Here is a 27,374-nt window from a genome sequence, read left to right on the forward strand (position 1 = left end):
AGCATCGGTGCCATACCGGGTAATTTTCAATAAGTGCTGTCACGGGATGGAAGCTGCACCTCTGACACACTCAGGGCAGACCCATGGCAGTCCCTGCCCTGCACAACCATCTGTGCTGATCATTCCTACTGCAGTGCTAACATGGAGCATGTTTGTGGATTTAAAAACCCTTAAATCTGAAGGTTTGGCGTTTGTGGCTTTTGGTCACATCTTTAATGATACCCCAGTGCAATCATATTAACTATATTCTTGCCTGACTCCTGCGCAGTCATTGACAGTGGTTATCACTGGACATCATCCTGACTCACTCGTGGCCACAGCCTTCAGATGCTCCAAGACCTGCAAGGAACCTCTGAGGAGCTCTCATTCTCCTCATGCCCCAAAAGTGCCACTTTCCCAGGGCACAGTGAGGGCTAAGGCTCCCATGATGTGCCTTGTCCCAGCTGGCACTGCGCATTGGAAGAACATCTCACTTTCACCTTGCAGGAAACCCTGCTGAGGACATTGATCTCCAGATGAAAATGTTTCAGATTGGGGGATACTTTTTCCCCAATTTAGACGTTTTAGACCAATTCAGCCTCTCAGCTGTCACATACTCACAGATTGTTCGTATCCTCATTTTTACACGTAACATTCCCAATTGCGCAAGAACGACAACAAAGATTCCAAAACTCCCCTTTTTTGTTAGGAGGCTTTATTTATGCTTCAAATTGATTTGAGCTGTATTTGTTCTTGTTACACTGAGCTGCACCTTGAGCACCCACAAAGCAGCCCAGCTCCCTCAGACTGGGTGCTGAGATATTGACTTACAGCAAGTCATAATCCGACCCTCATTTTCACATACTCTCAAGCCCACGTTACTTTTAAGTTTGAGGGCCTCCCATCTGAGAGAGAAAGGTTTTTCCACAGTACTGACACAGGTCAGCAACCAACAGGAAGAGTAATGAGTGTCAAACTCCGGTGGAGTCCCACTGGGGCCGCACAGACCGGCTGAAAGGGACGTGTCCCTGCAGGGCAGATCCATCCCAGCCGAGCAGGGCTGGCAGAGGGGACGCAAGGTGCAGCCGTGTGTGGGGAGGGGTGCGGGAGCAGCAGTGCGGTGTTCTGGCAAAGCAGGGCACGGAGAGGAGCAGCTCGGCACGGGGAGGAGGGGGGGACACGCCAGGCTGCAGAGAGGGCGAAGGAAAAGGGGGGGAGCAGGGGAAGGAGGCAGGGCGGTATAAAAGCATCCGACACGTACCTCTCCTGACACAGAGCGAGGGGGCGAGAAAGTGGGGCTGGAAGCAGCAGCAGCAGCAGCAGCAGCAGCAGGAGCGGCAGCCGCTCGCAAACACGCACGCACGGTGGCAGGAGCGAGTGCAGCGCTACCCCTGCCAGCCCCAGGGCACTGGAGGGAACAGAGAGGAGACATGGAGCCAGGTATCCAACTCCTCGGGAGGGCAGCGGGCAGCTGAAGCTTTGCGCATCCCCTCCACCCAGATCTGCCCCCTATCCCATTTCCCACGGCTGAGCCAGGGGAGGAAGAGGAAGGGGGACGGGAGAGGGAAGCTGCAATCTGTCCCTCTTTTTCCCCGGGGAGCTCGCAGCCCGAGGGGAGCTGGGAGCCGGCGGGGTGCCCCGCTCCGTTCTCCGGGCACGGCGAGGGGCCGGGGCAGCGCGGGACGGGCAGAGCAGGCAGGGCAGGGCAGGGAGACGCCTCGACGGCCGTCGGGAGGGGAGGGGGGAGCGGCGGGGCGGGCGAGGACACGGCGGCGGCGGCGGCGGCGGGGGAAGCTGGTGCGGGGGCCACCCCCATCCCCGCGCACGGAGGGAGGCGATAGCCCCGAGCTCTCTCCTCCCCTCGGAGCGTCCCGGCTTCCCCGCCATGTGAGACTCGTCCCCGGCCCCCCCCGCCTGGCTCTCCTCCCTCCTCCCTTTCCCTCGCACACGCACTGCCGGCTCCCCCCGTGCTCGCAGCGTGTCCCCGCCGGCCGCCGAAAGCCGCTGCTCTCCGCCGGCCGCGGCTCCCCGAGGCGGCGCCGGGGCTTCGGCCGCCCGCTCCCTCCTTCCGACGGCCCGCGGTGCCTCTGGCTTGCAGGGCTGCCCGCAGAGACGCCGCCGGCCTCGGGTCCCTGCCGCCCGCCGCCGGGCAGCGCCGGGACTCTGGCCGCATCCCGCCCCGACGTGGCTCCGCCGTGGTGCGGCGGCCCCCGCTGCTGCTGCTGCTGCTGCTGCTGCCGCCGCTGCCCCGCGCCCGCCGCCCGCCCCGCCGACGCCGAGAGCGCCGCGCTCCCCGCCGCCCGTCCTGCGGCTCCCGGGGCCGGGGCCGCTCCGGTGGCCGTCCCGGTGGCGGCGGCCGCCGCGGCTCCTCCTCCTCCTCCGCCTCCTCCGCGCCCGCCGCCGCCGCCGCGGGGCCCTAAAGCCGCCCGGCTCAAGAGGATGGTGCGGCTGGCGGCGGAGCTGCTGCTGCTGCTGGGGCTGCTCCTGCTCACCTTGCACATCACCGTGCTGCGCGGCGGCGGCGGGGAGCCGCACGCCCCCTCGGCTGCCGGCAACCACAGCCAGCGGCAGGTGAGTGCCGCCGCCTCCCCCGCACCCTCCCGCGCCCCCGGGGGCAGCGCGGGGCTGGCCGAGCCGGGGGAGCCGGCGCCGTGCACCTGCCCCGTCCGCATTCTCCTCCCCATCACGCCCGGCCCGGCCCGGCCCCGAGGACTCCCCCGCCCGAGGGCTTCCCCCGGGGCTTTTTTACGGCGTGTCCCCCGCCCTCCTCGGCTTTAGGCTGTCGGGGCAGCGGTGGCAAAGGCAGAGGCGTCGGGGCGACTCCCACGCGTGTTCCCGCAGCGCACCTGGGCAGCCTGTGGGGCAGGGAAGGGATGGGAACAGCCGTGTCAGGCACGGCGTGTCCCACCCAGGGCATCCTCCCTTCGTGGGGCACAGGGTTCCCCGGAGTGAGGGGGAACTGATGGGTGTATGGTCTCGAGAAGTGCTGGCACTAAGTGTATGGCTTTCCTTGGAAAGCTCCGAGAGACAGGCTGACATTCAGTCCTGAAATAGGCAGCAAACTTAGGGTCTAAAGTGCTTGTGATGTGAAGGACAGTGCTTGTGACCCAGCTAGCCCATTCCAGGCTTTTGAAAGACTTCTCCCATGAAACTCCACTGTGTATTATGTCCAACAGAAGTGAAGGACTTTTTTTGTTCTGTTTCAGTATTCTTGCAGGTCGTTCTTTTTATTCATGTTGCCATTCATTTATAATGGCTGGAGACAGCGATCAAAGCTGCAGCATCCCCAACATCTGCAGACAAAGCTTGTCAATCTCTGGTCAGTTGTGTGTACCCTGGCCAGCTCTCTTCTCCATCCAAATGGTAACATAAAATCAGCTACCAAGTCATGGGATAAACTGACCAAAAAAAGTCATAATTATTATCACCATAAATTTATCTGGGTAGGAATCATAGCACCAGTAGAGGATAAAAGCCAAGGAGAAGTCAGGAGAGTGCAGGCTGTGCTGGTCACTCCATTCTGGTGGTCCACAAAATGAACCCCCTGGCCACGGGAGGGAACCCAGCGCCGCAGGCTCAGCATCCCAGCCACAGCCTGGAGCCAGGTCCCCCCTAGCTCAGAAAACCTCCTGCTGGACTTGCTGGGAGTGCTGCTGGGGAGTGCTGAGCCCTGCACTGTGGGTCAGGCCCCACCAAGCTCTCACTGCACTTTTATCACCGCCTTGACATTCCAGGATGGTTTTTTTTTAATATCTGCAAGATTTCTGGTAATAGTGTTTTATAAATGATGCTTTCTTTTCTCATGGGCACTGGGAATGCCTTTTTAAATGATGTTCCTTGGAAAAGTAAATTTGTAGAGGTTTTTTATGAGGTGTTTGCTATCATTAGAATAACCCTGAATTTGCCTTTTCTTGACAGGCTTGTAACATAATGAGAGAAACATCTGGGCAAGTGGGAACTCTGGGTGATGCTATTTCCCTGAGGAGCTCCTTTTAGAGCACTCTTTTAAGGTTAGGGTGAAATGAGGAAAATCATCTTCAGATAACTATCTTGGATTATTATCATTGCAGTTGGCTGTCTCACGAAAACCTGTAGATTGTTGGCTTCATGAATTTTTTCTGCAGTGATGTTTTACAGATTACCTTAATAAACTCTGTGCCTTTAAGCACCGTGATAGCTTTAGCAGTTCATATTTTCATAATGTTTTGCCATTTGTAGAGTTGAAATCCTTACATACTTCCCAACTCCACTGATTCTGCAGTTATGTATTTGAGAGACAGTGTCTGTACAAAACATTACTGGGGGAAAGGATATTGATTAGAGCAATTGGTTAAACAGATGGAAGTCTATCAATTTTTTAGTTTCATGACTTCCAGGGATTGTATTGCTGGCTTTAGAAAGTTGCACTTAAGCAGGCAGATGCTCAATGAGAAGTTTGCACTAGGGTCTTCTCATTTTGGCAGATTTTGGGCTGTATCATGGCACGTGCTGAAGTAAATGCAAAATCTTAGTGCACTGCACTCACAGGCAGAGAATCAGTGTGGAAAATACTGCACAAACCCAGACTTGTTGATATGAGCACTTAGACATCTCTCAGGGTTTTTCTGGCACATCTGTGGAGAGGAGTGATTGTGAGAAGCGAGTGAGATCGGTGTTGCATTTGGTGAAATTTCTCTTGAAGAAGTGTGGCAAATCCAGGAAAGAGTAATCTTTGCAACAAGTATGTTTATAGACGTCTTTCAACATGGCAAATTTGTATCAAAAGTCCCTGGCAATTATCAAATAGAGGATGTGGTCTATTAGGGCTTAGGCAGTCTGTTTGCACAAATGAGGTAGTCAGAATTGGGTCCTTTTTACTTAAAATGAATTCAGAAAGAATCCTTCATAATCTTAAAATATTGTTGGAGATTTAAATAGTCTAAAACACCTGTAAGCATTTGAAGTCTGATTCAGTAAGAGAAGGAAGAGCTTCTCTTCCTCCCATCCTTGGTCCTTCAAATGAAGGAAGGATTTTGTAAGATAGGTTTTGATTTCCTTTGGTCTTTCAGTTGGGTTAACCCCTGCAATTGATAGGACTGAGAGATGAAAGAAATATAGAAAAAAAACCCCTTCCATCCTAAAATAAGCAAGTTATTTTTTCCTTCCTCCTGTTAGAACTGGGCTGTGGCAGAGCAAATGAGCGCAAAATGGCAAATCCACGCTGGAGCTGTAAAACAGCTCACAGTCTTGAGTTATGACAGAGAATCAGCCTTGTGTTTCTCAGTCATATTTCATTCCCTTCCTTCCATCTCTTCCAAATGGGAAAAAATGGATAATTGAGGAAGGGGGAGATTTTTTCTGCTGAGAATTCTACTAGGTCTAATTTAATTATCATCCAGAAGCTGTTCTGGAGCATATTTATGAAATAAAAAGCTACAGACTTTCTTTTCTGAAGAAGAGCAAATGAAGCTATATTAAGAGATGGAAAAAGCAGCTTGGGCATGTTTCTATCTTTTTACATAGTTCTAAAACCAAGAGAAGGCTCAAACATAAATTTTGGAAGACATTTTTAATACTTTACGATGCTCTAAAATCTGTGCTTTCATTCTGAGAGAAAATATTTCATCGTGAAGTTTATCCTCTTCACTTCTAATTCTTCCATAGCAAGCCTTGCACACCAAGAATAACAGTGTTGCCACACCAAGAAAAATGACCTTGTAAAATGCAGTAGCAGAGCCACCAACAATATATGCCACAGCACATGAAGTCAGATTCTCCACTGCAATTCTTGCAGCAGTATTACATTAGCCTGAAACTCAGTAGTTGTGCCTAAAACTGGAGCCGTGTAAGAAAACATCATTTGAAAAGCAGCACAATGCTGTAAACAATTTTTTTCCCTTTTAATCCCCCTGCTCCTGCCCTTGTTCCCTCCTTCAATAAGCATGCAAAGCAATTGCAGCCTGTTGGAAATGCTCTCTGAGCCCTACCAGAAAAAACACATTCTGTGTGGGGATACCAGTTCTGGATTTCTCTGGGTGTGCATTGAAGGCACTTGAGATGGTGTTTCATGTTTGGACTCAAATTTTTATTATTTCTTATGAGTAAAGCAGTGTTATTATTTTAGGTTCAGCAACTTTTCATTAGAAGGCACAAAATGGCAACAATCTCTTGTTACATAGTCTTTTAAGACTAAACTATCCAATTAAGAGCTGACACCGAGATTATTTTCCCTTTTAACCCGATAACTGATCCCAAAGAGCTGCAATGTGGATTTTTCTGTCCAATTACAAAACATCACCCAAACCCATGGAGAAGAAGGAAGAAGAAGCATGAAGAAGAAGTCCAGGGCAACACCCTGTGCCCTCCATCTTGCTTCCAGCCACAACATACTAAAAATCCCAAAACCAAATTTTCCCACCAAGTGATACACCTACACTGCTCTCTACAATCTATTTCACACCTTAGTGGGTTCCAGTCTATCTTGAAGTCCAGGAAACTTTCTCCAGGAGTGAGGGTCAAAGTCAATGCTCCCCTGGGGATCAGACATGGAAATACCCCAGTGCCCTGGGTTTCCATAATTCTGCTCCTTATAAATGGTTGCACAGGAGTCACTCTCCAAGCTGTGTGAGCAGCCCTCACACAGCTTGGAGAGGGATGAGCTTGTAATTTTCTCCCAAGATCCCCAGTTCAGTGCCATGAGTGGTTTAGCAATGGTCTGCTGTCTGCTACCTTTGCTGGGGTGCATTTCAGTCTCTTCAGGGCTTGTGAGTTCTGGCTGACCCTTGTACTGCATTCAGGCAATTTGTAAAACTATCTCCAGTTTTCAGCTTTCAGGCTTCTTCAGCTAAGTAGGACTCAAGCTGTTTACTTTGAGAGTGTTTTAGACTCTTTTTTTTTTTAAGTAAATTTGAGCTCTGGATCTTTACATTTGCTTTGCTCTGTTAGGAACTGATTGTCTACGTCATCTTTGAAAACCTGTCCATTCCACATTCTGCCTTCTTGTTTTCCAGACTGCCTTTAGCCTGTATAAGGTGCCAGTAAGAGGATGTACATTTAATGTGGACCCCAAATCCTTCCCTGCCTTAAGAGATCTTTATACATTGCATGAACAGCTTCCAGAGCAGGTGGCTTGTGAGCTGGGCAGGCTGATTCTCTGTCACCCAGAATCTCTTCTGGTGAGGGGGTTCCTCATCACAGGGGATGCTGGTTTTTGTGCTTTTTGGCAGTGACAGTGGAACCTGTTCTGAGCTTTGCTGTGTAGATTCTTAACCAAGGCTCACCCTTTGGCGTGTGTTCCCCCAGCCATGTACTGAGATTCAGCAATGGCTCAGGCCATGTGCAGCTCATTCTCTCCTCTCCCAAGGGAGGGAACTGTGTGTGCTCTTTAGTGGTTTGGCTCTGGGGCTGTGGTTTGTTCCAGGATCCAGGGAAGGGTGATCAGCTTTACGTGTGCTGCTGCTGCATGCAAGGAAGCAAAGGATGAAATGGGAAACAAGGGTGAAGGAGTAAGGTTGCTGCACTGAGCAGAGGGCCATTTTCTGGCATCCTTTCTCCTTTCAAACCCAGCTCCCAGAAATCTCCAGAAAGCATTAATTAAACTTCTCTCCATACCTATCACTTGGATTAATTTCACAGCATCCTTGGTGGAAAAGTGCTACTGCACCTTCAGGTGGCAAGGTTTTTAGTATCTTAGACTACTACAGTAATTCAGAACAGCTATCCAAGAATATTTTAGTTGTGGCTGCAAGGAGCAATGTTAGGCAGGTGTGAATGTAACTTCCTGAGTTAAATTTTACCAAGATGTTTGGATGTGGCATATTTTGCCAAACATCTCTTAAGCTCAACAGGTAACAGTTACTGTACAGCTTATCTTGGATCGTCACTGATAAATACTTGGCATTAAATCACAAGGTGCCTCTCTATTTTGTCTCTGTAACTACAGGTCAGAGGAGTTTTTCCGAGTGCCTCATGCTGAAGAATCTCTTTGAGTTATTTATTTCTGTTTAAAGAAAGATTTAGGATTTTTTCCAGCTCTTTATAGTATTGGGCTATTTGTAAGAAAAAAGCAGAGTGTGTGTTCTAAATTCATCCTGGGCCATCACAGTGTCCTCATGTTCATTCCCATGGTCCTGGAGCCAAACACAAAACACAGTGGCTACTACAGGGAGAGGTCCAGTGACATGGTGCAGCTGCATTAGTTTCCACTTTGCCTCATCTAACCTGGACAACCAGCACAAGCTCTGGAGTAGCTTTTGTTTTTAACTCCTGTTGATTGTGTAGAGAAGTTTGTTCTACACATCCTTGTGTGAACAATGAACAAGAGTAAGAACAAACTCCAGAAATCTCCAGAAAGCAATAAATAAACTTCTTTTCATACCTATCACTTGGATTAATTTCATAGCAAACCAAAGGATCCTTGGTGGAAAAGTGCTACTGCACTTTCAGGGTAGGATGTGGCAAGGTTTTTAGTATCTTAGACTACTGCAGTAATTCAGAACAGTTATCCAAGAATATTGTAGTTATGGCTGCAAGGAGCAATGTTAGGCAGGTATGAATGTAACTCCCTGAGTTAAATTTTACCAGGATGTTTGGATGAGGCATATTTTGCTAATTTTGGTCATGGCAGCTGTAACAGTGATACAACCACTCTGCTCCTGACACCTTGTTCTTGCCTGACTGGTACAAAACTCTCTCTTTTGCTTCTCCTGCTTTGGTTGCCAGCCCTTAGGTTCAATCACATTTCCCTGTTCTGTCCTTTCCCAGTGCCAGCTGCCCACAGAAAGAGGAGGCTGCAGCCCTGCTGGTGGCCTCAACAATTTCTTCATCACTGTGCTGTGTGGTGCTGCTCAGTGTGTAGTGCCCTGTGGTTTGTAACATCACTGTTATGGCCTGCAGGTACTCAGAGGTTCCCAGTAGTCAGAGGTTCAGCACACTGGGCTGTTTGACACCTTGCTCTGCTGTGGAACTCCTTTGCTGAGGAGACATCTGCTTAACCAGTACAGGTTATGTTGGATGTAAATTGGGAACTGTGGCTTGAATCCAGCACTGTTCTTTTGTCTCTGCTCATATCTGCAACATCTCTGTGTCAGTAATCAATGCTGAATTGTTCCAAAGTGGTGGAAAACTCCATCAAAGAAAACAATGAAAGAATTGTTGATAAGGTGGAAACACCTGTGTTAAGCTCTCAGGTGCTTTGTTATGTCACAGCATCTGAGAACTTCACAGAAAGTGAAATCCAGAAGGCTTCATTGATAGTAGTATTGATAATGACGCAGACAGTGCAAGATTGGCCTGCCAACATAATGTGTATGTTTGAAAACTTTCTGAAATCAGTGTGACTTCTGAAAACTCAGTCATTGGTAGGTATTCCAGTGGGAAGAAAAGATCAGTTTGCAGATCTCTTATGTTTTCTAAGATGCACTGGTTTGTGAACATTCATGCTTAAGAGTTTCCCCTCTGTTTTCCTTTATTATGTAAAAGTGCGCAGAGTGCAAGTAATGCTAGGAAATTATTTTGCCATTCTTCTCTTATGCTTTCATTCTTCTGCATTACCATAAAATCTTGAAATACACTCCTATTTTGAATATATAGATAGACAATTGAGATGTTTCCTCAAGTGTAAACCTAAAATATTGAAGCCATGTAATTTTGCTTGGTGCTTACATCCTGACTTAGCAGCTTTGGCAGGTTTCACTGTGAGCACTGGTTGCTTTGTGCTCTTCTGGGTGTTTTGCCAGTGTTCCTTAAAAACAGATGTGATAGTACCCAGTTGTGCCTCATTTGTTCTCTCCACAGTGTTGGTTAGTGTTTATTTGCTCCTTTTTTTTACTACTCTTACCTTGCTGTCTGTTTTAAGACTACACTACATAAAAGCCCTTTGAATTGACTGAATAATGTTCAGTTATCAGAAAGGTGACTTTTTGAAGGTATTATTTTTCAGTGGTGTCTTTTTTCCCCCCCTTATTTTACTTTTCAAATGTCAACCCAAGCTTATGGAGGTTGAGGTTTCAGCATTGTGGTGCAGCTTGTGAGCAATGTGCAGTGCAGTGGGTCTCCAGCCTGAATAGAGGCACTGTCAGAGATGAATAATGAAGTGTTAACTTTAAAGTGAAAAATACAAAGTGCTTCAGTAAAAGGCAAAAGGCAGCACTCAGTGATGCAGTGGTTACTGCTGCACTTTAAGACCATTGTGTATATTTTACAAGTTTTAAAGACAGTAAATGCCAGGCTAAATTCATAGTCCAAAGCAGAGAGATGAATAACATTTCCAAGAAACAGCGTAGTGAGCTCACTGGTACATCAGCAAGAGCAGAGTATTTCCACTGTTGGTATTTCCATGAACTTTTGATTTGAAATACCAGAAAAAGAAAGAAAACAAAGTGAAATGTAACTTATTATTGTAATAAGGGATGGCTTGCCACAGTGGTCACTTCTGTGGCACCAGAATGCTTGGTTAGAGGAGCTGGTGTGGGCGTTACGGGTAAGCAGCTCCTTTATCCTTTTGTCCTTGTTTTTCAAGTGCTCAGAGAACTCATAGCCATGGGTCATATCTTTTTTATTCCTCTCTTCCAGCAGTCTGGCTGGACAGAAGCAGGCCTGAAGTTGTTAATCTCTAAGCCTTTAATGTAGGGAGGTGCTCCTGTAGATGAGAGGGGGAAATCAGGGATGAAAACTTTCTCTCGCACTCTTGGTGGAGTCAGTGCACATTGAACGGCAGGAGGAGTGCAAACATCCCTTGGCTTTTATGCTACTGCGCTAGATCTGCCTTCTCAGTGTGTTTAAATTGACCTCCTTCCACTGACTTCCACAAAGCAAGGCAAGTCAATGGTTTGTGTCAGCTGCAGAGCCAAGATCCTCTTGAATAAGAATCTTTCACAGCTCAGTTTTCCCACAGAGCTGATAAGCACACAGCACATGTCATCAGGACCTCCATCCATAAGGATGAGCTGGGCCCTGGAGTGTGGCTTTCTTCATGTTACATGAATTAATTTCCATCTGTTGTGTTTCTCTGCAGTGAAAAATCCAGGTGTTTGTTTGTTCCACAGTAGTTCTTCTTCCTTGGGAAGATTAACATTTCCTCTTTGCCAGCATGGCTGTTGAGATCAGTTCTCATGACAAAACCAGTGAGTTCTCTGTAAGTACCTATAAAAGCTAATAGTGCCCCATCTGGTTCTGCCACTCTAAGAAAAGTGGATTTCTCCTCTTCTAAGGAGCTGTCACTGGGTCCATGTCATCCATGGGACAGGTTCCACTTCCTGAATGCTCCTTTCAGGCATCTTGCCTTTGCATTCTCATTGAGTTGGATGCTCAGGTACTGGGTTGGGCACTCAGTCAAAACACTTCCTCAAATAGAGGAAAGCCCAGGAATGCTGAGCAGCTGTGACAGTGTTCACAGGGGTCTGAGGATGAGGGAAGAGATGAGGATCTGACTCTGTGTTTCAGAAGGCTGATTTATTATTTAATCATATATATTACATTAAAACTATACTAAAAAAAATAGAAGAAAAGGTTTCATCAGAAGGCCAGCTAAGAATAGAAAAAGAAAGAATGATAACAAAGGCTCTGTCTTGGGCTGTCTGTCCGAGCCAGCTGACTGTGATTGGCCATTAATTACAAACATCCAAGATGGGCCAATCACAGATGCACCTGTTGCATTCCACAGCAGCAGATAATCAATGTTTACATTTTGTTCCTGAGGCCTCTCAGCTTCTCAGGAGGAAAAATCCTAAGGAAAGGATTTTCCATAAAAGATGTCTGTGACAAGCAGGAGGTGAAGCCCTTGCACTGAAAGAGATGTGCTGCAGGCTGGCATGGCAGGAGTTGACGGCAGAGAAATAGTAATAGAAGTAACAGACAAGAGGACTGAGTGATAAGTCAGCTATTTTTTAAGCTAGTGCTTCAAAAAATTATTTACACAGCTTTAGTGTCTTTATTGCCTTAGAAGTAACCCAGCAGCCTCAGAAGAAACTATCATTACTCCACTGGAAGCAGCTGCTGAAGTTCATAAAGATAAAACATAAATTTGCTTCATTTTACCTGCCATATGCATCAGTGCAGGATTTTAGAATAAGTATGAGATTGGTCTCAATATAGCCAGACATCTACTAATGTCTGTTTGCACAAGCTACCCAAAGAAACAAACATGATTAATAGTTTCAAACAGAAAATGAGAACCATAGCTGTCCAGCATAGATTCTGTGACACGCCATTCTGCTTGCCTCCTACATCATGTAAATTGTTTATGCACTATTCAATTTCATAGCCAGAAATTATTTCTCTTCTATTTAGCAACATGAGAGCAATAAAACTGCCTCTGTCTTTAATGTCTGCTGATTCAACTCTCATCTGAAAGTGCCTCTGGAAGTTACCTCAGTAATCAGACCGGAGTTGTTTAAGATGCAGTCTGTAGATCAGCATTTTGTGCCCCTGATTTTAAGATTCTGTGGTCAGAAGAAGTCTGTAAAGGCTCACTGCACAGAGCAGGCTATAACAAAGCAGTTAATGAATCTCATGGCATGAATGCTGCCATTACAGTTTATTTGAATGATGCTGGCATTCTATCTTAAATATATCACTTTTTATTAGTTGGTTGAGCTATTTTTTTGAAACCAGCTCAATATCAGGCCTGGGTATGCATCTTAGCTAAACTATAACCCAGCCAGTCCATGCCTTTTGCCCTGTGGAGTGCCCGGAGTTTTTCAAAACAAGTAACCACAGTGATATTTTTATAAAGGAATGTTCACCTCATGGGATTTTTTAAAGGTGTTCTATTTTTTTTCCAAGTTACAGCTTCACTTTATTGTACATGATGTCCAATAAAAAAGATATATGTCTGTGATTGGACTTTGAAAAAGGGCCATGGTGCCTATTCCATTTAAAGGGAATGAAGTCAAGCAGTAAATTTGCTGGTCGCCCTTTTCATATTGACTGTATCTTGGCCAGCAGTTGGTCTTTGATGTTGTAACAATAGAGCAAAGGCAGAGGAGGAGGAGGATTAGGACCTCCATAATATAAAAACAAGCCTGCATTCATCATGATTTTTATAGAGCACAGTCCCTGTCTATTGGAGGTTTGCACTATAGGCTTAATGTTCTGCAGAAGAGTACAGCAACTTTAACATTTGCAGGTGGTTTACAATTCATCTATCATTACTCCTACCATCTCCTCTTAATTCAGTTGTTTGGGCATTCAGCATTTGACTTTTTCTATCATGTTATTCCTTTCTACAAGAGGAAAACAGATGTTTGTCAGGCAGGACAGAGCTTCTGGAGTATCATTTTCCATTTTGGGGGTTGAGAGTCACATGATTTATGAAAGGCTCAGTGCAGCTGGCCAGTAGAGTATCTATTCCTCACCTTGTGCTTTAAAGTTCAGGCTTTTATTGGGAAAGAATGGGGGACTTGATATGTGTGTGTCTAACATTTGTGAATTTGTATCTCAGAGGGGATATTTCTGAGGCACACTGCCTGTGACTTCAGGTGTATCAAAAGAATAGTGGCAGAGGTTTCAAATGAGCTGTTTAGCCTGGTAGAGTCCTGGAGAATTTTGATGTGTTGAAATGGTATCAGCACCAGCTCTCAATCTAAACATGCAGGAGGAGCAGGGTCACCCACTTCCTGAAAATGTTCAAGGTACCAAGAGTGCTGGTGGGAGCAGATAGGCCTCAAAATGTGAGCAGAGCTTGGAAAGAGAGAAATAATGTGGAAGGCAGCATGAAGGGAGTGTTCCAGGGCTGTGATGATGGCAGCAGCAATGAGCCTGCTGCAAGGGCATCCAAAGGCAGCTCTTAGGGAATGATCTGGGGTTGGATCAGATTAAATTGCTTTGCTGCACCAAATCCCAGGGGCTCTTGCTCAAGGCATGATCCTGAAGCCCACTGACAAGGCAAAACACCAAGAAGTTTGTCTGCCAGACTGCAAAGACACCTGTCCCAAGGAAGGGAAGGGGTGAGGGGAAGATGCCTATCCATGATGCATTTGACAGTTCAGCACTTGATTTAGTGATGAATCCTGTGCCTTCTAGGGGTTCAGATTAGACCTGTGAGTCCAAACTCATGAACAAACCACTGCTTGCCAGATGAGCTGCAGTAGCTCCTTAGATGTCTTATTTCACCTTCATCCTGCACAAAATACGAGGTGAATTTAAATTTTTAGTAAATCAGCACTGAGCAAACAGAACTCTCATCAGGGTGACAGCAGCCTGTCCTCAGACCAAGGACGTGGCTTGTCAGTGGGGAATCTGATTTTTAGTGAACATCTACCATGATGGCCATTTTCTGCAGCAGATGTAGCGAGGCAGCATCAGGTGCAGGAAATGCTCACCTTCCATTTCTGTGCTCAGTTCTGTGTGTCCTACATCCAACCCAGACACAGTGTTGTGTTGTCTTGGCTCTTTCTGTTTTTCTCAGCTGCTGAGAGCAAACTACATGAGGCTCAGCCAGTATAGGGTGAGTTCTGGCTAGTTAGAGGCATCACCTAGTGTTTGAAAGGGTTGGGCCTTGAGAGATCAATAGCTCTGAAAAAGCTGCTGAAATCCTCCAGTGGATGTGAATTTGATCCCTGCTCTTCTTTGATCTGGCATTCATGGCCCTTTGAATAATGTAAATCAAAGCTGTCTTTCTCACCTACCCATCCCTTTTTCTTCTTCTGTCTCCTGTGAGGATCATTTTTTCATGTTCTTAGGAATACAGCTTTGGCTGTCTGAACATCAAGATAAAACAAACTCATTATTTGCATAACATCAGAGTAAAGGCCAGATTAATACCACCTCTCTGATTTTTTTTCCTTCCTTTGTGCTATTCCTACAATAAAATACAAGGGGAGTGTGCAGCTGAAATCATGTGTTTGCACACATATGGACTGAGTGGGGGAAAAGAGATGCATATGCCAATTCTCTGAAATGCACTGCTGCCATTGATAAAAGGAGCAGCAATTACATTGTTATATTGGGTTATAAACCCCATAATACTACCATGACAATTATTGAAGTTTGCTTGTGAGAGCTGGATGAGGAGAAAATATATATATTTATTTCTTTAGCAGAGTTAAGTAGCTGAAAGTGAGTTCCGAGCCATAGGCTTCAGTGTCTCTGCTGCTTTTGCTTTGGGATCTCTCTTTGTATAGAGCTGTTCTCCCTCCCTGGATATGGCTTCTCCACAAGGATCCCATCTCTGTTCCTTGCCATAGGAGGTGAGGATACACAAAACTGAGCTTCTTATCTCTCCTCTTTTACCTTTGTGCTGTGTTGGGCTGCTGGGACTAATCTAGAGATGCCTTTTGCCTGCTCCCTTACACTTTATTGTCAGTGGCGTCTGGGTGGCTTCAGGCACATGCTAAGACTATAACAACTTTAAAAAAATATAACCATTTACCCTAAAAATAGCTCAGAACTAACTAGTGATCATGGGGTGGGAGGGAGGCAGAAATGAAGATATTTTCATTTCACGTAAGTGTCAGATTCAAAAGCATCTGCCTTGCTCAGTGCATGTATGGAATTCATTTCCTGTCTGCAGTCGATTGGAATGCCCCCCGAGTCGTTAGAAATTGAAAATCAAGTCATGCTTCTTTAATCAGCTCTAGGAAATAGCCCCCATCCCTAACTGTTCTAGGAAAATTTATATATACATGCACTGAATTCATGATGCAGAAAGCCTGCCCTTCTCTCCAGGGCACATCCTTTCTCCCCTCTTAGACAGAGCAGGGTCTTCTCAGTGTCTTGCCATGGTGTGCCACCTATCCACTCACTGGCTCTTCTTCCCCATCGTGTCACTGGAGGGAGGCCTTTCTCCTGTGAATCCACATCCCCTGGTTTCTTGATCTGTCACTCAGGCAGCCCAGGGAGGTGCAGAGAGAGAGCAGGATGTCTGTCAGGTACCTGCTGCCGATTCCCGAATTCTGGGATCCTGGCTGGGATCCCCTGTCAGGGGAGACCCTCCTGGAGTGGTTCTGTGTCAGGAAAGAGACACTCACTGGATTTTTTCAGTCTTCAGGTTCTTGTTTATTGTTATCTTATCTAGAGTTTTGCACGCTGTCCGCACCAGGCTCAGCGCACTGGAAAAGCACCACAAAATGGCAACAATCTCTTGTTACAAGGTCTTTTAAAGCTAAACTGTCCAATTAAGAACTAATACCTAGATTATTTTCCGTTTTAACCCAATAACTGATCCCAAAGAGCCTGCAATGGGGACTTTTCTGCCCAATTACAAAATGCCACCCAAACCCATGAAGAAGAAGGAAGAAGCATGAAGAAGAAACCCAGGACAACATCCTGTGCCCTCCATCTTTCTTCCATCCACAACAGACTAAAAATCCCAAAACCTAAATTTCCCACCAAGTGATGATACACCTACACTGCTCTCTATAATCTACTTTACACTTTTGTGGATTCCTGTCTATCTTGAGGTCTAGGAAACTTTCTCCATGAGTGAGGGTCAAAGTCAGTACTCCCCAGAGCAGGTCAGGGCACCCCAGAGCAGACAGAGAAATGTTCCCAGTGCCCTGGGTTTACACAGATGTCCACTGCTGATGGCTTGATAGGAAACCACAGCAAGTGTTGCCTCTGTGTGCCAATGCCATGGATGCTAATTACTTGCAGTTGCTCCTATATCAGTCTCCAGAGTTTTCTAAGCAGAGAGGGCCAAGCTGTGCACTTGAAAGAGTATTTCCCTGCAGGAGCTGAGGTGCTGCTCCTGAGGCAGCTGCTCAGATTTCTGCTGCTGTTTTGCTGTAAACTCCTGGGTGCAGTAACCCCTTCCAGGGAGTGTTGTGAGGTATTGAAGGTGAACAAACCCTGCCTTTCCTCTGCCTCCTCCCTCTCACTTCCACCCAAAGGAAAGCGAGCATTAGTGGGGAAGGCAGCTAAGGGAGAGGCACATAAATTATCTAGCAGCCATTTGATGGTGTGCGTGTGTGTTTTGAGCACCAAGACTAAAGTGATTTGCCTTTTTTCAGGCACAGGAGTAGCTTTGCCAGAAGCACAGGAAACATCATGTTTTTGGAATATAACACTCGTCTGCTTTCTTGCTTTCCCGTTATTAGCTTTTGCTTATGTGATGAAGTCATCATGTAACTTTCAGTCCACAGGGACTAAACACTTTCTAGTCTCTAAAAACATCTGCCAGTTAACACAGCCAGAGTCAGAGACACTTTTGAAAGCATAGGGTGGATATTCAGTGGCATATGAGAGGGAGACATGGAGGCTGGGAATAGCTGTTCTTGGAAACTAACTGCTGAAGGCAACTTTGGAAATTGAAAAGGCTTCAAGTAAGGTTACTCTTTTAGCTAGGGAAAGATAAAAACTTCAATTATTAAAGCTGGTTCACCTAGTGAAATCCTAGCCATAGGGATTTAGTAGAATAAACTTGCAAAAGGGCATAGTTTAAAACCCAGGAAAATAACTTAAGATGTATGTTTGTTCTCTTTCATTTACACTGATGTTTTGTGTGCTGACCTGCAAAGCCTGAAAAAAGGGTTGTGTACAAAAAGTATTAATATTCTGAATTTCCTTTGCAGTTTTAATTGCAGTTTAAGGCAACTTTTCCCATTCTGTTGGAACCTAATGTGTAAATTATGGTGCAGATTTCAGATGATGGGTGAGATTAAACTAGTTTAATTGAATTTAGCAAAGGTATAAGTAAATTCTATTTTAAAGCTTTATTTCATGCTGATTTGATGCAAGTCTTTAATAAGGCCTAAAAAGAATTAGAACTTTCAAAGAATTTGCATTTTGCCACCACAGGTCATTCGTGTAGAATACTTGGGCTACTCTTCAGCTGTACCTTGTCTGTTCAGCCACTAAACCCTGATTTAGTCCTGTGTGGAGAGCTCAGCCAGGCAGGGATTACAGGGAAGATCTTTAGAGTCATGAAGAATAGCTTAATGTTCATCAGCAGTTTAGGCAACTGAAAATACCTGTTAACTAGAAGCAGAATTTGGCACTGAGCATCTGTCAAAGCCCTAGACAATTCAATTCTGTGTGCTTGGCTGTCCCCTGGATGGCTGAGCAGATATGCTGAAGAACAAAGCACCAGTGTTGTACTACATTAGAAAATTTGCTGAAGGGCCTCTGGTTTTTTTTCCAGCAGACATTGAGCTGCAATCACCACCAAGTTTGTATTATCAAAGTGTTTATACAAACTGGCAGCTCTTCACCTCCAAGCTGAACCATGCTGTTTGTATTTTCCAGCTGAATGAAAACATGAAACACAAGCAAACAGCAGAGCACAAAAAATAGCTGTGATGTGAAATGCGTGTCCACAACATGTAGCAAAATGATCTGAGTATAACATGGTTGGTTTTCTTCTTAAGCCCAGAGTTAAAAACGATGTTTGCCAAAGCCATTCAGATGTGGAGCCACTGTTTGCCAGTGGTGTGGAGGGGACAGAAAAACTCCCAAGCAGAATCTGAGCAAAGGATGGACCAAAGCTTGATGATTACAAGTGAATAAACTGGCTCAGTAGGGGAGGAATGGTGTTAGGATGGACTAAAGCTTGATGACTGCAAGTGAATAAACTGGCTCAGTAGGGGAGGAATGGTGTTAGAGCTGCTCTGGCACTCAGGAGGAATCAGTTCACAAGGTTCAACAAGGCAACAACAGACTTTTCCTCCACTGCAGAGGGTGCTGATGTAGTGTTAGCCACGAGCCTCAAAAGAGCTCTCTGGTACCTCCTAGATGTGAAGGGGCCCTCAACCCTGCAGCCTGAGGATCTCTGCAGTCATAACACGTCCTGGCCTCACATTCAGTCATCAGGATTTTCTGTGTAGCCATGAGGGCTGCACAGACAAGTTTATAGTGTAGAAAGCCTAAAATTCTAAAGCTGTGGTTCTATGATGAATGTGCCCCAGCGCTTTGAGATGCTCCTGAGAGCTGTTTCAGCATAAGGCAGACAACCAGCTGGGGTGGGCTGGGTGTGTGCTGGGGCACCCCAAGCACCTCACTTTGCCACTGGCACCAGCATGCACAGAGACCATTCCTTCAGCAGTGACTGTGGATTGATGTCTGCCCCGAGCTTCTTACTTGCAGCAGTATTTGTGACTCCATCCTGTTCTCCACAGAGACAGAATCTCTTCCAGAGCCATACAGCCCCTGAAGGTGCAGTGTCCCAGAGCAGAGCACTATGGAGTGACTGGATTTAGTCTGTCCACGGCCACATAGTCACACAGGCAGGTGTACTGCAAGTTAGAGCTGCTTACACTGTCATTTTACCAATTTTCCTGGAGAATAATAGAGAACTGTTAAAACACAGACCATGATTAACAGAACTTTATTATTGTTATCATTATCCTTCTATTATCAACTGATATCAGTGATTAAGCTTTTATTCGCATGATGTTTAAAGCAGATTCTGTATTTTGGACCTGCTTAGTGAAAACAATTGTGTACATACAAACCAATGCCATCTGTTTTCAATTATTTATTAGCAGTGATTATCTAAAATGCACTCTATTATTGGAACAATTAGTTTGTGCAGTTTTCTGAAGATAAGTAAGATTTTTCACTTTACTGCTATATGTGAGTGAGGGGCTAGCTCATTTTAAGGAAAAATTAAAATGTCTTAGCAGCAGAGTGGTTGATGTAACACCCCTCTGCTCTGACTTCCTGTCTGACTGCCTGGACTGTATGTGGTATTAATCATAAAAAAAATCTTTGTGTGTCTCTGATAATGTTTCTCAGCTGTTACCCTCACTGCCTGCTCCTTTAACGTGCCTGATAGGTGCTGTTTATACTCATGATAGATGAAAAACATCAATAATCCAGGAATTAGATCACCCAGGTTTGTTACACATCTTGGATCTGTGCCTGTAAGTCTCATGTAGTATCCTGGTGTGTTACTCAGCCTCCCAAGAATGGTTAATTTTAAAGTGATCATTTAGCACTAACCTGAAAACTCACAACAGCCTTCAAAATGAAAACAATCTGTTTGGGCAGGTGGGAAATGAAACCACTCCTAATGGCTGTAATGGTTTTCTGTGAAGGCCTCAGGCCTCATTTTGTCTCTGATAGCAACACAGCATCTGTGAAGTTTCCTAATAAATAAAAGTTCTTTGTTGCTGGTGATTGAAGATGCTGTACAGGTGCATCATGAAAGTGCAGGGACAGACCCTCAGTTTTCTATTCAAGACCTCTTGTCAAGATCATTTTACAAGATATTTCAAAGGAGTATACAAGAAATAAGAAAGCAATGTAGCTGCAGCAGGGATTTAGTAATAAATTCCCTTGCTGCCTGGGAGCTATTAGAATATAAATTGTATCAGTTTTCCAAAATCCTCTAATAATTAGCAGTGCTTGCAAATGTGTTCTTGCTTTGGCAAGTAGGGAATGAAGGAAAGTAATAAATATGAAGGGCAGAGAAAGAGCAACTGCTTCAGAATATTTTCTATATTTACAGTCATTCCTCACTCTCTGTTTTGGTTGTTTTTCCAAAACTGGAAATGGTATTGAAATAAGGAAGAGGGGAGGGAGATGGACTCCTTACTTGCCAAAATTACAGAGAAATTCCCTTTTCCTGTAGTTTGGTATTTTTGCAAGTTCCCATTTCTGTTTAGCTTCTCTGTGGGGAAGAGAAACAGTACATTTCCCTGCTCCTCATGTCTGTTGTGACAGAGGGAGAAACATGATGGGGAGGCCAAGGAGGGTGTTAAAATACAACTCTGATTATTGGAGAGTTAACCTGCAATACCAGGCAGAACAGTTTTCCTGCATGTAGAGTTGTCCCTTGGGGCCTGGCATAGTGCAAGTCCCACCTGGATCACTGCAAATTATCCTCACAAAATCCTGTGAATTGCTTTTCTTCTGTGGTTTATAGATGGACACAAACATTTTGATATATACTGACCTATTGCCCTCCCTTTTTCAGAGATGGGTGTTGCAAGGTGTGTTATCCTGCAATGCCAACAATGTGTCAGATTCTCTCTCTCAGGTTTATTTCATTTCTTTGTCCCACAACCCATAATAATGGGTTATATCTTCCTGCCTTTATATACTGTCCACACTTGGAACACTCAAAAATCCTAAGCTGTTTTTGTATTAGGAATTTTCATAATTATCTGATCGCGTGGGGCCTGCAGAACTGTAGCTTACAGACAGTATGAGTAACCTCTTAAAATCATCTTAATGGAAAGTCTAAACATTGTGAATAATCCTTTTAAATGAAGAGGGTAAAAGTGTTTTATCTTAAAATATTTAGAGCAGATGCATCATTTGAGTAAGAAACCAGTGTGCCTGAATTAGAAATGTCATAACTTCAGAGAAACTGAGTCAGTAGTTCTGAATGAAGTGACATAGCTTTTAAAGGAAGGCAAACAACACTGCTTTCCCAAAAGCATCACTAATAAAATTGTGTACACCTAAAAATAATCAGTGTGAAATATAAACATGGGAAATAACGTAAAAGTAAGGAAAGAAGAATATCCCCCTTGAAAAAAAAATCAAATTTCATATATTAGCTTTGGAACACAAACCCTACTTTCTTCAGAAAGGATGCTGGCATTGCAATAAGGACAAACTTTTTCCTCTAGATGGGTCTTGGAAGAGCCTTTGCAGAGCTAATGCAGTAGCAGAGGGTGAGCACAGTCTTCTCTTCACATGCAGTTCAAGCTCACTTTTGTTTTTGGCAGCCTCTTTGATCTTTTTACCAGAAATGCACATTTCTAATAATACTGCAGGTCAGCTGAGACATGACACCAAGAAGTATCTTCCTAAAAAAATGGACAATCTCTTCATTTTATTAACTGGAAACAAATGTCCGCTCGCTTGTCGTACCGCGAGCGGATAACTGGAACGCTCACACATACTGAGCATTTCCACTTGCAGTACAGCACAGAGGCCCAAGAGCTCCTAAAGTGCTTTCCCAGCGCAGAGGGGGCTTTGAGGGACAGCCCTGCCTCTGGGCAGAGCACTGTTTAACCTGGGTCATTCCTGCCAGGCATTATCCAGCCCTGCCCTTTAAGTCAAGCTCCACGTCCCACCCTGGGGCTCGGCAGTGGCTGCCATCAGAAATGTGTCCCTGATGTGCCACTGGGGTCTCTGGGTCCTCCCTGGGCAAGCAGAGGGGTCCATCCTGCTCCCTTGCCTGCAGCAGCCCCTGGGATGGAGCAGTTATCTTGTCCCCCCTCTGTTTTCCTTTGCAATGTGGAGCACCCCTTCTTGCTCAGCCTGTAATTAAGGACAGCCCCTGCCCCAAGCAGCTTGGTAGTGGGCCCGATCAGCCTGATGTCATTACTTCACCATGACAATTTCCTAACCAACTCCATGTGATATTCCATCTGCTTGACACTATTAAAAACTTTTTATATGGCCCTTATTATTGTAGTTGCTGAGCTCCCCGCAAACATCACAGTGAGGAGGGGAAGTGCTGTTATCCCCACCGAGGCACCAGCAGAGCGTGACCTGTCAGGATCACACACCAAGTCTGGCCAGAGACTTAAATCTGGGTCTCCAAAGGCCTTGGCCAGCTCTAGCTGCATGGTATATTAATGTGGAGAGAAGCAGGATGCTCCTGAAGGAGCAGGCAGATAGGGAAAGGATGGAATCGTATGTGAGAATTTTATTAGTTTTTAATAAAATCTTACTTTATTTTTAATAAAGGTAAGATTATGGGCATGATACCCCACTAAAAATAGTTGAGTACCACATTTTTCCTGTTCCTCCTAACTGAAGCAATTTAATCTCAGCACTATTACGCCCTGTTGTTTGTCAGACGTAACTGAAAAGCCATTTAATCCTCATGCACCAAGCATGTTAAATTCTATCTGAAAAGTGTTAAGTTAAAGCAGTAGCATATGAGTGAGGAACCTAAAGTTAGCTAAGTGGCCGTCAGTTTAATTTCCTAGAGCTTCCTGCTGTGTGATCTGCTTTCTACTTTGTATTGAATAATGGGTGGGCCACCAAAGGCATCTGAAAGTCCTTCCTGGTCTCCAGCAAAGAGAAGAGCCTGATTTAGCCTTCAAGCAAATCAGACTGTCAGGAGCACACACATTTTTAGCACTGCACACATACACTATTTCAGAATTTGGTGAATTAAATTTATCTACATCTCACAGATTAGAATTTATCTACATCTGTGCTGTAGGTAAATGTATAAAATTACCCTTTTGGCACTTTCAGGGTGTAACTATTCTGGGAACGACAATACAACAACAGTATTAATTCTGCTAAATTGCTTTTGCTCTTTACAAATAGGGTGCAGTAAGGAGGGTAGAGGAGAACTACCTTCATTTTTACTCGAGACAATTTCCCTTAGTCTGAGATTAGTTCTTCAAGCTTAGTTTAACTCAGTTAATATTTTTTTATAATGTGCACAGGTTGTACTGTAACATCCCTTTAAAGGTCAATTTAGAACCTTCTAAGCAAATAAACACAAAATAAAAGAAAAAGCATTGAAGCTGTTATCTATCTGAGAGCTTAGCTAAAGGTATGCTGGGGCTTAATTTGAACCAGGGGAGCTGGATGGAGATTGCGTTTAACCAGAAACGCTGGCAAAAATATGCTTCACTAGAGCCAGAACCACATGTGGCCATTCCACTTTAATTGTGCTTGTTTTAAAAGATAGGTCTTTAACATTTACCCTCTCCATGCTTGCTGTCTCTTTATGAACTGAAAATAAAAACTCCCCAGGCAGTCATACTAAGACCTCAAGCTAAAATTTTTTCAGCTGAGTCAAACCCAAAACCTGTGCGGAATCTACCCCATGCTTTTTTTTTAATTTTTTTTGTAGCCATAAGTAGATTGGACTTCTGTGCTGTTTTTTCCCCCAAGTCCCCCAGGCCAGTCCTAACCCAGGGAGCCAGTGTTTTGATACTAAATGTCTCTCCTTGGTGAGGTCAAAGGCAGTGGCAGCAGTGCTACTGGTTCAGAGGCAGCCTGCTGCAATGTACTACAAAACCCAGAAGCACGCTCAACAATAACAAAGGCATTAACCGCTGACCCACAGCTTGGTGAAATTCAATCCCACCATTAGGCAAACATGAAAATGAGATCCCAGAGGAAGGAAGGTTCAGATGTTCAAGACCAGAGGAATTGGGTGAGGAACACAGAGACAAGATGGAAGTTGTTGCAGACTGAAGGGAGAGAAGGGGAGGTTGCCAGCTCAGCGGTAGGATCTTTTAATACCATAAATTTCAACATGGCCTTAGCAGTCAGTGTTTTTGCTTAGCTTCGGAACAAAGCAAACTCAAATGATTTAAGATAGATGCCTTTCAGCATTTTTAGGGACATGCTTAATGTGGTATGATTTGATTTCCCAGAGGTTACTTCAGAGCCTCATGTTTCTAGGTTTAAGTCTGATGCTTGTGTCCACGTGTAGGTGCTCACCACAAGGCTGGAATGGTTCAGGAGCCTGGAAGAACTAAGTCCCCAGGTGTGACTCAGTTTTATCTTGTGTCAGCTGGTTACAGATCTGTGTTTCAGTAGTGAGCTGTGGGTCTGGGTGCTGTAAGGCTGCAGCCACTGGAGGGATGGGGGCTTTGGCAGGACTGCACGCTCTGAGTTGTCATTATTGGGCCTTGCTTTTCTTCCCCAGAGCACACTGAGTGCAGAGGACCATTCTCCTGAAGACAGTTTCACCCTGAACCCCGAGGAGCGAGGAGAATACCCCAATCTCCAGGCTGCCCACCGGCCCTTTCCCAAGGAGCAGTTCCGGCAGGAGAGCGGGCATACGGCCCTGCAGAGAGATGGACCCAGGTCTTTTCTCCTGGACCTCCCAAACTTCCCTGACCTGTCCAAAGCAGACATCAATGGGCAGAATCCCAACATTCAGGTACAAATTTATGTTAACATCTGACTATTTTATAACATACACAAAGTTATTTTACTGAGCCAAGACAACTTTTACCCTGGCTTCCATGATGCGCAGCCAGAACAATCCATCTCTACGAAGAGAGAATGCATATAGTCCAATAAAATGTATAACAGTATTATATATTAAATATATATAATACATACTTTTTCTCTCTAAGTTAATGCACATATTGCAAATTTTTTCTGAATTTCTTCTTGACTAGTGTTGATTGCATAAGTGTGGAGGTCAGTGTAGATCTATTTGTGATACTAAACCCATCTTTGTGGTTGCCATTTTGGAGCATATTGCCTTCACTGAAAATAAATGGGTGTTTTAATTTCTGCCTTCAATTTACTGTTGTAAAATTTTTGAACAGATTTGCATTTTGTATACTATTATAAAATGCAACTGTCCCCAAAGGCTAACAGAGAACAAGTATTTCAGTTTCAGCTCAAAATGCATTCTTCTGTATGGAAGTGAGACTTAATTTCCGTAGCAGCTGCTTGTAGTATAAAAAAAGTTGTCTGCAAAAAACTTTGTTATATGTTATTCCTCAAACAGTTCTTGGGTTTGGAACGGCCTCTTACAAGCCACTTGCATCTTGAAACTTCAAGGATCGGAAAGAGGAAAAAATGAGTGATTTGTTTTTAATTCAGAGCCTTAAAGCAAAATTGGCATTAATAAGCAGTCTTTTTTAACCAAAACAATAAATTCAAATGTTCTTCTGCCTAAGATGTGCTTATAAAAACAATGCACTAATAGATCTGGTTTTCTGGTTAAATTAATTCCTGGCTTCTTATAGTCTCCCAGCCCACAAAATTACCATCCTTTTGATATGTCTAAGAAGTATGTATATAAAGATGTAATAGATCTGCTGGTGAGAGGCCAGCATGCTCCAGAGGGCTGGAGCACCTCTGCTCTGGAAACAGGCTGAAAGGGCTGGGGATGTTCAGCCTGGAGAAAAAAAGGCTCAGGGGACACCTTAGAGCACGTTCCAGTGCTAAAGGGCCTCCAAGAAGGCTGGAGAGGGACTTTTCACAAGGGCATGGAGTGATAGGACAGGAGAGAATGGCTTTAAACTGGCGGATGATAAGTTTAGTAGTTTTAGCAAGTAGTTTCAGGAGGAAATTCTTTACTCTCAGGGTGGTGGGGCCCTGGCTCAGAGAAGCTGTGGCTGCCCCATCTCCAAAAGTATTCAGGGCCAGGCTGGATGGGGCTCTGAGCAACCTGGTCTGATGGAAGGTGTCCTTGACCATGGCAGGGGAGTGGAATGAGATGATCCTTAATACCCCTTCCAACCCAAACCAGTGCATGATTCTTACCCATGACTGGGTGAGGAGAAGCTGCCTCCACAGCATCACGTCTTGCGTTCACCGTAGATGAGCTGGGCCATTAAGAAATCTCACAGATTTGGGTTCACAGGCAGGTCTAATACTTGACAGGCCGAGACAGTAAACATGTTCAACATGTGGTGATGGAACACATCTCTTGTGCTAGGAGAACCATTCCAGAAAGCTTTAGGAAAGTATCTTGGCTTGAAAAGTCAGAAGTCTGCTAAAGAAGGCCGGAGCCTCCCTTGAAATGGAAAATGTAATCCCTTTCCTCCAAATTATAATTTTGAAATTAAGGGGCTCTCAGGCAAAGATAAGGGAATAGGAATAACAATTGTTCACTAGGGAAATTAAAATACAAGTGCAATAGTACAAAAAAAAATCAACACTGACAGAGTCAGAATATGACTTAACAGCTTGTGGGTCAGGGTGGTGTTAGCAGTCTCATTAAAGGGTGGCTGCAGCCCTCCTGATGTTCCAGGTGTGGTTCTGTTGGAGCAGGGATCCTGGAGAAGGATGGAGTTTCCTCTGAAGGTCTGGTGGAGGTGTAGATAGGCCTGGTCTTCCTCTGGGAATCCAGTGGGAAAGGGCTGCTCCTCTGGGAATGCAGTGGAAAAGGCTGGTGTGGTGTTCCAAACCTCAGATTATATCCAGGTAGGAATGCTTGGCTCCTCCCTCTGAGCAGAGCATCTCCCAATGGATGATGGGATTTTATCAGCCGTGCAGTGACACTCAATGGCCTATTAACAACAGGTGGGAGGATTGGCTGTGGGAGAGATAAAGAAAACTGCCCAATGAACAGAAGAGAACTGCCCCACCCCTAACAGATGGCAGTAGAATACACACTCCCAGTCACATTTTGTGACCTAAGACAGAAGGGAAGGTTGGAAGCTGAAGGGACCCCAGATTGTGGCGTGAGGCAAATGATGCAACATCACTATATGAACAGTGTATAAACTGCAGAGGAGGACAGGAGGAAACAAAAACCTTTCCTGAGCAGTGACAGCATACAAAGTTCAGACACAGGGATAAAAGAGATGGAAACAGTTCCCTGGCTTGTTTTCATGGTAACTGCTGGTGCTGCTAAGACCTGTTTTTCCACCATCCAATCTTGGAAATATGTCAGCAGCTCTGTCAGCAGTTTTGCTGACAGAGAACTGTCAGCTGAGAACTGGGAAGACTGGTCCTGTAAACTGGAAAGGGGCAACACTGATCCCAGATCCCTTATGCACAAGGTTTAGCCCTTTCAGAAAGAGGCTCCCCAAGTTCTGCATTTGATTTGCTCTGAATTTACTCTGCTTATTTAGGTG

At 45.0% G+C, this 27,374-nt stretch overlaps 1 protein-coding gene across 2 annotated transcripts in view; it reads left to right on the forward strand.

Annotated features, from left to right (window-relative positions):
- The first annotated feature begins 1,315 nt into the window (after window positions 1–1,315).
- ISM1 (isthmin 1) overlaps window positions 1,316–27,374 on the forward strand; it is a 42,671-nt gene continuing 16,612 nt past the window's right edge. The window contains exons 1-3 of one of the 2 annotated variants that reach the window (XM_064707075.1): window positions 1,316–1,419; window positions 2,078–2,550; window positions 24,476–24,712. In XM_064707075.1, the coding sequence (XP_064563145.1) occupies window positions 1,410–1,419; window positions 2,078–2,550; window positions 24,476–24,712 (720 nt within the window). In that variant the 5' untranslated portion in view covers window positions 1,316–1,409. Of the gene's footprint in view, window positions 1,420–1,788; window positions 2,551–24,475; window positions 24,713–27,374 lie in introns of those variants that run through there. The other variant, XM_064707076.1, reaches the window with a different exon arrangement.

Source organism: Zonotrichia leucophrys, chromosome 3 (genome assembly GCF_028769735.1).
Source record: "Zonotrichia leucophrys gambelii isolate GWCS_2022_RI chromosome 3, RI_Zleu_2.0, whole genome shotgun sequence".
Classification (NCBI taxonomy): domain Eukaryota; kingdom Metazoa; phylum Chordata; class Aves; order Passeriformes; family Passerellidae; genus Zonotrichia; species Zonotrichia leucophrys.